Source organism: Cardiocondyla obscurior, linkage group LG17 (genome assembly GCF_019399895.1).
Source record: "Cardiocondyla obscurior isolate alpha-2009 linkage group LG17, Cobs3.1, whole genome shotgun sequence".
NCBI lineage: Eukaryota > Metazoa > Arthropoda > Insecta > Hymenoptera > Formicidae > Cardiocondyla > Cardiocondyla obscurior.
Window position 1 is genome coordinate 86,156 of NC_091880.1, and position 9,549 is coordinate 95,704.

Sequence of the window (9,549 nt, forward strand, 5' to 3'; positions counted from 1 at the left end):
GGTCTCGCAAGCGAGACGGCGAGAGCCCCCGGGGGGAGCAGGCAGGGGGAAAGCGACGCCAGCAACCCCACATGTGTGCCGGCGATATGGGGTCGGTCCCCTATTCCCGAATGCCGCCTGCAAAAAGGATGATCATGGCAACGGTAGTGGACACGCATTGTACATACGGCGGCACGCCCTGTAGCAAAATAGCGGTCGAGGCAAAGAGACGCGAGCCCCTCCCCCCCCCTTCTCCTGAATACCCTTTCCGGTCCCCGTCCCTCCGCCATTCTCCGTTCGCCGCTGCCGGTCCCTTGGTGCCCTCGCCGAACCCCCTGCGTCCCTTCGCCGTTGTCCCCCCTCGCCATCCTGACGACACAACAACAACCGCGACTTCTCGTCAGTCGCCGCTGAAGGTATATTGCCTGTATTTGCGAACGAGCTTAGTACGTTGTCGCGGCAGTTTCTTCGTGGGAAGGAGAGAAAAAAAAAAAAAATCGGGAAAAAGAGAGGAAGAATGGGAGAGGCGAGGGGGGCACCTAGAGCACCGGAGCCTCGCCGGCGCGTAATTTTGTTTTGCGGCGTGCGTGCGTGGAGGCTCGGGTCGGAGAGGGGACGACTCCGCCGATGGATAGAGAACGACTAAGAGAAAAAGAGACGAAATACAGCGGGGGGAATCGGCGCGATTGACAGTTGGGAGTTAGTGCTGCTTCCTCGATACGCGACGACGGTGTGCCTGGCCACGTTTTGCTTTTCCACAGAGCACCGCGGCATTCTGCGCGCTACCGAGGGAAACAAAACTAAGAAGAGGCGGCGGAGGCAGGGAGAAAGGCGATCTCGCGCTTCAAAGGGAAGCCCGCGGATCGCCGGTCTTGAGACTTGAACGCGCGTCTCGCGAATGGAAGACACCGCCGACGAGGACAATCCGGAAAATCAAAGGCGCGAAAGGGAAGATAATCGAAAAAGAGGAGGAGAGACCAAAGATAAAAAAAAAAAAAAAATAGGTGGCGACATTTGTCCAAGGACTCTATGAAGAAGCTGTCTAGTCTAAAGGACGAATACCGAAAGGAATAATTTCCAGAAAAGCGCGCTGCCGCGCGGGAGTACGTAAACGTCACGGACGTGAGGCGAAGGGCTCGAGGAAACGGAAGTGGTCTCGCGCACCCCCCTCCTCCATCCCTTCAACGGCGCTTTTATTACCCGCCCGTTAAATGATTAACGCGTGAGCCGCCGATCTCTCGCGGGAGGAACTGGAACACGTCGAGGACTCCTCGGGAACTTGTCCAGCGTGGTTCGGTGACCGATCTCTCCGCACGGAGAGCCGAGGGAAGGAAGGACCCCCGGGGCGGGGATAGAGGGCCGCGAGAAAGAGAGAAAGAGAGAGAGAGAGAGAGAGAGAGAGAGAGAGAGAGAGAGAGAGAGAGAGAGAGAGAGAGAGAGAGAGAGAGAGAGACGGTCAGGGGCCGCGAAAGAAGGGCACGGAAGGAGGGAGTGGAGGAGAGAGAGGGAACACGGTGGAGGAAGGCAGGGGCACCCGCGAGAAGGCGAGACGAAAGGAGGAGAAAAAAGGAGGGAGGTAGACAGGCACGCCGCGTGGACAATCGTGTACGCTCCGTGTCTCTCTCTCGTTTCGTTTTGCTGCTTTGGTTCGCGCGAGAGCGTGCTGGATGAGCTACGCTCGTTAGTGCCGGTTGATGGTACGTCCTCGTGGTCCTGTGCGAGAACCGCCGCTGAAACTCCGCCGTGAGGAGAGTCCTTGCGAGAGGTGACCTCGAGCTATATAGCCTCCTCTCGGGGGTCGCACGTGGGGTGGGTTCGTGAGGTCGGTGGTGCCACCCGGCGCGATCGAGAGGCTACTTCTCGGTATCGTCGTCATCTTCGCCCAGGCTCCGTTCCCTCGTCCTCCTTCGAGGGACGTCCTCGACAGCGGCGGCGGACCGACGCGATCATGTACAAGCTCCTAGGAGGACTCGGCAAGTACCTGAAGCGGCAGGAGATCATCACGGACTCCGTGCTGTTTCGCATGCACAATCATTTCACCACGGTACTGCTGTTCACGTGCTCGCTCCTGATTACGGCGACCCAATACGTGGGCAATCCGATCTCCTGCATCGTCCAGGGCCTGCCCACGAACGTCATCAACACCTACTGCTGGATCACGTCCACATTCACCATGCCGGACGCGTTCAACCGACAGGTGTGTGATTCCCGCCCGTAGCCTTCGCGTTTCTCGTCTGCCGAGCACGAGCGCGATCCTCCGTTCTTCGTCGACGGTTTCCTTCGGCACGAATAAGTTTCCTGGTCGAGAATCGATGCGCCGCTTGGCCGCGATAATAAACGCCTGCATAATACTTCGGTATCGGAAAAACCTGGGTGTCAAGGCGAGCAGGATTGAGGGGAAAAATTTGCCGTAAACGCTAGCGAAGCTAAGGTCCCGGAGTGAGATTTAATTAAGATGGAATTAATAAAGTTGATTCAATTATCGCGGTGCTGTTGACGCCTATTGTTGTCTACTACGAAACCCGTTGCGCGGTTCAAGATGAAACTTTCACTTGCTCTTAACCCGGCGCGAATATTTCTCTCTGATCGCAAATAATTTGTCGCTTAAAAAAAAAAAAAAAATTTCGATAAAGTTTTCACGATCGTCGTCTCCTTGTTGATCGTACAATATTTGCGAGCACGGTTGATTTCCTCCGTAAATATCCGCGAAAGATGCCGCGGCAGAATAATTAACGAGTTACTTACGTAACCGGCGTTGATGACATTAACTTTAAATTACTTGAAGAAAAAAAAAAAAAAGTATTCCTCGCGCGAACATCGTCTCGCGAATCTAATTTTCGTCAATCCACTGAGGAACCCGAAACTTTTGATTGTTATTAATTATTATTATTTTTTTTTTTTAATTATTTCGAAACACTCGAAGCTTCTAAACTCTGTACATATCGCTTCTATTTGATATCCATCACATTCCTCCGTCGAATAAAAACTGTATATACACGCGAAATTATATATGGCGTTATCACATGGAAATCAAACACAGATTGTATTACCGGCTGACGCTGTATTATCTATGCCTTCTAAATTAAAACTTTAAACCGAAGCTTTAGATGCGTGTGCAGCTGATATCTCCGATAGTTTTCTTTTCAGAAAACTAGTGCACCCTCGAAACCGCTCTCCCCCCTCCCCCACCTCTCTTTCGCTTTTTCCCTCGTCCAGTCGTTTATTATTATTTATTTCCGGTCCAGATTTCACGATCCAAGCCGCAGATTTTCTCATTTCTTGCGTCACGTTTCGTATGTAATTTCGATACCGCGATATCGCTTTACGGCTAAGAGATTTGTTTGCAATTCCGATTCAATAGATCGGCACACGGGCGCACGTAATCATCATCGTTCGATTTCCATGAGCGATAGCCCGGCACAAGGCCGCCGTTGTATCAAAAGAGCCGCAATTTCGCGCGGTGTCAATTATTCATAACGAAATAAATATATCGGTCTGCGACATTTTATTTGGGCTACGATTGTAAAACGCGAAGGAAATTATCGCGGACGTCGTTGCGTCGTCGAGGAATTCGTGGGCAAAAAAAAAAAAAAAAAAAAATGCCGACATCAGCATATGCGCGCACGAAACGGCTCCGGAATAATCCAACACGCCGGGGATAAACGGAGGGAACGCAGCCATTTGTACGGTTAATGAGGCGGGAATAATTAATCCAAGGTAAATTGAAACGAAACGTCGGAAATTATGGACAGTCAACCGCGATCTTAATTGAAACGCGGGACAATTGAGTTTCACACTGTACATGCTGTGCGACGTGACGATAATGGCACGGGATTCTAGTCTGCGGAAATAGCTTCAGACACGCAGCGTTATTAACTAAAATCTATGCACGCAAATGGGAAATCGTATAAAATCCGAAAGAAAGAGAGAAAAAAAAAAAAACAAAGAAAAAGGAAATATATGCCATCGAAAATGTGACTGATTGTAATTTATACAGCTTCTGCAAATTGCTTTGAAATTTGGTCGTTAAAGCCGTGCGTTTATAGACGTGTGAATTGGCGAGTCGCCTTTGTAAACGGCAATGAAAAAACCGGCAATAGAGAATTACCATGTTAATTATCGCGTACAAGTCTCCCTCGATCACCTTTGCAAGACGCAAAAGCTGTTTCTTTTTTTTTTTTCTTCTTTTTTTTGCACTCGCGCTACAAAATTAACAAATGTATTCATTCCCCTTCCTAATATTCCTGAACCGGCGATACTTTCAAGATAAGAGATTGCCTTCGTATCGATGCAGCGACACGCGCTCCTTATCAATTCTAATTAAAACATACCCACGCAAAAATTTCTGCAAATGAAATAATATCAAAAGAAATATGAAATAAATGATAAAAGTACCGATTAAATTAAGACATAATTAAATAAATAATTAAAAACGTCAAATAAAAAGAAAGAAATGAAAATAATAATAATTCGCGTTATTAAATTGCTCGATATTACTACGTCTTTCGTAAGCGAGCAAATGACAACGCTTTATCGTCCTGATTAGAGCTTGCTAAACAGCCATTTAGAAAAGCGCTCGTTTACTTATGCATTGTTACGCAAGGAAAGCTCCTATCGTCTCACCGGCCGAAAGAAGTGTCAGCTATTAAATTCTAAAAAAATGACAGTGATTTCGGGGGTTGGGGGTTGAAGGGAGGCTTTCTCATTATCGACATTTAAGAAGGGTCAAGTGGGTTTATCGCGTCTCGAGACGCGGTGTCGTCGTTATCGCTATAATCTCATGTTTCTGCAGGTCGGCGTGGAAGTCGCCCATCCAGGAGTGGCCAACGACTTCGGTGATGTCGACGCGAGGAAATACTACACGTACTATCAGTGGGTCTGCTTCGTGCTGTTCTTCCAGGTAGGCCGAGGGTGGAGAGTCTCTCCCCCCTTTTTTTTGTTATCGGCTATCTCGCCACACGTGCGACACGGCGAACGCGCGCCAACGTAGGGAAGACCCTCGGCGGTGTCGGTCTCCTCTCTTATCTAACATGCCCCGTCCTTCTGCTAATCTGCGCCTATCTTTTGCCGTTGTCTGCCGACCGACTGCGGCCCACGTGCGGACTTGCGCGTAGGAGATCGTAAATGCTCGTTTCGGTACACTCGTCCACGCGAAGATTTGTTACCAGCTACGTCGAGTCGAGAAAATTGCATTGTTAACGCGTTACGAATAAACCGCAGAAATGTGAGGGATCATTCAATTTTTTTTTTTTTTTTTTTTTTTTGGCTCTGAGGAAAAAGTCGCGGGAAGTAATTATACATTATATACATTATTGAATCTTTTCCGCGCACCGATAAATTTCGTCGCGAAATCGGTTCAGCTCTTTGTATTTAATTAAATTAATTTTTTCTTTTTTTTTTCCTTTTAATTAAAAACAGGCTGTTCTGTGCTATGTGCCACAATGGCTGTGGGGCTTTTGGGAAGGCGGCTTGATGCGGACGCTGGTCATGGGAATGAACAACGGCATGGACAGCGAGGAAAACATACAGAAGAAAAAGGGCGTTCTTATGGATTACTTGATAATGCACGTCAGGGTAAGAACACGCGAACGAATTTCGCTCAAAAAATATTATCGAACGAGGTTCGGCTGAGTAAATTGCGAGAGAGAAGGTAGAAAGCGATCTCAGCCGTACATATAAATACTTTACCGCTCTTGGTGGTCATTGATATCTGCTTATTAGATTTCAACGTCGCACGTGTCATTCCTATCGTAATATTTCAATATTAGAATGTTATCAAAATATATATCGCGAGATTAAATTTAAAATTCAAATAGTTCTCAGATGCAAGTTAATTTCCTTACGACGGGTTCGAGTTACGGCGCGTTACGTCGTGTAGATTATGGGAGATGTCCCGGTGTCACTTAGGCAGAAATGTCGGAGGACGACCGAGAAGGCAAAGAGGGATAATACGATGAGAGAGGGAGTTGACCGCGTTAAGTCCAATTCGTCCTCATTGAGCTCAATTTGCTTTAATTCAGCGATGAATTGTTGCTTTCAGAATCACAACACGTACGTGTATCGGTATTTCGCCTGCGAGCTTCTGTGTCTCATCAACATAATCTGCCAGCTCTATCTGATGAATCGGTTCTTTGACGGCGAATTCCTAAGCTACGGTCTGCGAGTGCTGCAGTTTTCAGACACGCCGCAGGAAGAACGAATAGACCCGATGGTCTACGTGTTCCCGCGCGTAACAAAGTGCATATTCCACAAGTACGGAGCCTCGGGAACGATACAGCAGCACGACTCCCTCTGCATCCTGCCCTTAAACATCGTCAACGAGAAAACCTACATCTTCATCTGGTTTTGGTTCTTCCTACTCGCCCTGATGTTGATATGCCTTGTAATATACCGCGCTCTTATTATTTTCGCCCCGATGATACGATCCAAGTTACTCCACTTGTCGACGAGACTGTTACCAATCGACGTTTGCCAGAACGTCAGCAAGAAATTGGATCTCGGCGACTGGTGGATACTTTATATACTTTCGACCAATATGGACTCGCTCCTCTACAAGGATTTCCTTATGGAGTTTACGAAGAAGATGGGCAACATCAACTCAAAGTCCTCGACCGCGTAAGTGCAGGGTTTCAGACGCGCGTCTCCCATTGTACATGTATAGTACGAAATTATTAGTTTAATTACACACCTAGTTTATACGGACTGACTCGCACCTCGCGGCGCATTCCTGCAAATATCTTCGTATTAGGATTCACGTACTTCTATTTTGATATAACGTTTATTACAGTAATGTATAGACTCTAGACGTACGAGAGGATATTAAATTTAAAAGCTGGTTTAGTTGTTTTGGCAGTGATTCAGGATTATTCTCCTAACTTTAGAAAACCGAGGCGAAGACAAAAAGATGCGATACGTCACTATCGAGCGGTTGTCGTTGCGTTATTTTACTTTGTATTGTGTTTCTATTTTAATTCGCTTAACTGTTCGAAAGTTAAAAGGATATTCTGAGTCAGATTGTATATAATTAATCTTTCCCAAGCGATTATTTCTAAAAGCGTATATGTTTCATGTTTATTTTTTTTTTCTTTTTTTAAATAGATATTTTTTACATTGTATGTATATCTATGCCGCGGTTAATTCAATCAACAAACGTAGACATAATCGCTTGAGAGAGATTAAAGCAATAATTTTATTCTCAATCTAAAAAAAAAAGAAAAAAGAAAGAAAGTGAGTGTTTTTGATGAAATAGATATATCTAGAATATATAAATAGATGTAAAGTTAAAGATATAAGACAAAAGCAATAGACATATCGAAGAAAAGTATTAGCCCAAAAAGTAATTTTAATACAATTTTGATATGGACTCGAAACAAGTAAATAAAATCTAGCTCAATTTTTAACGCCCGTCATGTATATAATAATAATTAATAATAAGCATATGAAGGGTGTTCCGATTAAAAAGTTGTTGTAATTTTTTTTGTTTTTTGTTTTTTTTTTTTTTTTAATTAAAAGCAAAAATAATATTGATACTCGACGACTCGTTCAAACCTTGGTCTTACATATCAAAGGATAGGTGGAACTTGACATTTCGCACGAACATAAGAGAGCGCCACATTAACGAATTTACTGTCACGCTATTTTATAAATAATTAATTTAAATAGTTGTGTAAAAAAAAGAAAGAAAAAGAAAGAAATTAATTGTACTATACTCGGCAGGTGTTCGCCGATTGCTCAAAGCGTTATCGACTTTTATTCCGTTTCCATAGTTGCGCTCAAGAATTCGGTTCGTCGGTCGTGACGGTCTTGGAAAAAGATGCAGCGTGTAATCTAACTGTTAACATCGGATTAAGCGGTTTCCGTTGCCTGTCTGCATGAAATGACCGATGAAGTTGCAACTTATCGTGACGCGCACGTTACGAACCTGTCGCGACGTTTTCAGCGAACGTTTATCCATTCGTCGGAATAGGCACTTTACGAGTGATATACGCGTCATTGCTATTCCCTACACGTCAATTAAGGGAGAAGAGGCTACATTAGAAAAGCGCATGATTTGGCGTCACATACGAATCTCCGTTAGCTGTTATACTATAGCGTATTCTGAAGTTCTTGACTTCCAGTTTCAACGACAGTCTGATTTTTCTTTCTTTTTTTTCTTTTTTTTTTCTTTTCTTTTATATATATATATATATATATATATATATATATATATATATAAATTTTTTTTTTTGAGCTACGTGTGTTTGACTCGATTTCGATTTAAAGTCATTGACACGACCGGTATTTTTCGCATGGAAAGCAATTGCGTTTGTAATTCTTGCTCAAGAAAAATCGATTTGTCACATTCACGGTGTTTCTCGTTGAAATTAAAGTCGAGGACTCTAGATACCCGTCCAATATATAATTTATTTTATACCTTTTGTAATCTTTCGATGGGAATTATCCCCGCGTTTCGAACGCCGAGCGCGTTTGCATGATACTTTCGCTGCCAACCGATTGCGTCATTCCGGACCGCAAGTTAAAACCGCGTAATTTTTGCAATATGGCCCTAGCGCGACTAGTTTTAATAATGGTCATCGCACGCGAATTGCGACGTCCGAAAGTATCGTAGAGAGTAAATCTTAGCTGTATTTTCGGGCTACTATTTTAACGATCACATCGGGAATTTGTCTATCGTCCGTAATTACGTGCACGTTTGTATTATCTTATGTAAGATGTGATAAATAGTGTTAATATTTTTGAAAGACTAAAGATATAAATCATTAAGAGAGATAATCATTTATATAAAGATATAAATCATTAAGAGAGAAAGAGAGACACGCATACACAGGAAACTTTAATGCCGGCTCGCGCTCGTTCTATTTTTTTTTTTTTTTTTTGAGCATCGGCACATTTTAGGCGAGATTTTTTTTTTTTACCCGTTTGTGTTCCACGGACAACGCGCCTGTTGTCGCACAAGACTTCCACTCGAAATCGTGGATTCGTTCGTGAAATTTCCTAGCATTTAAGGCCTATTGTATCTGCGAAAAAAGATGTGCGAAGATTAAAGATTCTGAACGAGCTAAGTTGTAGTCTACGGTGTTTGGTTTCTTTCTTTCTTTTTTTTTTTTTCTTTTTTCTTCTCTTTTTTTGTGTTGCCTTGGCTGTATGTAGGACAATGCGGAGATTTCAACGCGACGCTCGTTGACACACCTCGCGATAAAGGCCTCTACACACCGTGACACATTGGATGATAATTTATGAGATACTTTGAAATATCTTAATTGCCGAGGCAATTGAGAATAAATTTTTGCGGCATTATTCCGTCATTTTTTTTAATATAGTATTAAAAAAAAAAAAATAATAATAATAAAAGAAGACAAAGACTGCTGCGAGTTATATAATAATATTTTCAGCATGCTGTGCCTTATTGCGTTATTTTATGAAATAGAATTAAGATATTAAACAGCGCGATGAATATAAGATTAAAAATCCTATTTTAAAGGAGAATTGTAGAGATTTAATTGTTACCGAAAAATCGCGAAAGTTAATTAGTTCTCGTTTCGCGTATTATAACGCGGGAGCAGGCGTTAT

General features: G+C 43.8%; 1 protein-coding gene across 1 annotated transcript; it reads left to right on the forward strand.

The window, feature by feature from the left end:
• Positions 1-1,399: 1,399 nt before the first annotated feature.
• On the forward strand, positions 1,400-9,341 carry Ogre (optic ganglion reduced). The gene is made up of 4 exons (XM_070668152.1): positions 1,400-2,176; positions 4,772-4,879; positions 5,398-5,553; positions 6,020-9,341. The coding sequence occupies exons 1-4, from the start codon at positions 1,928-1,930 to the stop codon at positions 6,596-6,598; spliced, it is 1,092 nt and encodes a 363-aa protein (XP_070524253.1). The 5' UTR covers positions 1,400-1,927; the 3' UTR covers positions 6,599-9,341.
• Positions 9,342-9,549: the final 208 nt, after the last annotated feature.

What these genes read in the sequence shown, in the direction of transcription:
- Ogre (XM_070668152.1), top strand. Translation starts at nt 1,928, where the DNA reads ATGTACAAGCTCCTAGGAGGACTCGGCAAGTACCTGAAGCGGCAGGAG. An exon ending in GCTTCGTGCTGTTCTTCCAG is followed by an intron (nt 4,880 to 5,397) that starts GTAGGCCGAGGG and finishes AATTAAAAACAG; the next exon opens with GCTGTTCTGTGCTATGTGCC. An exon ending in ACTTGATAATGCACGTCAGG is followed by an intron (nt 5,554 to 6,019) that starts GTAAGAACACGC and finishes TGTTGCTTTCAG; the next exon opens with AATCACAACACGTACGTGTA.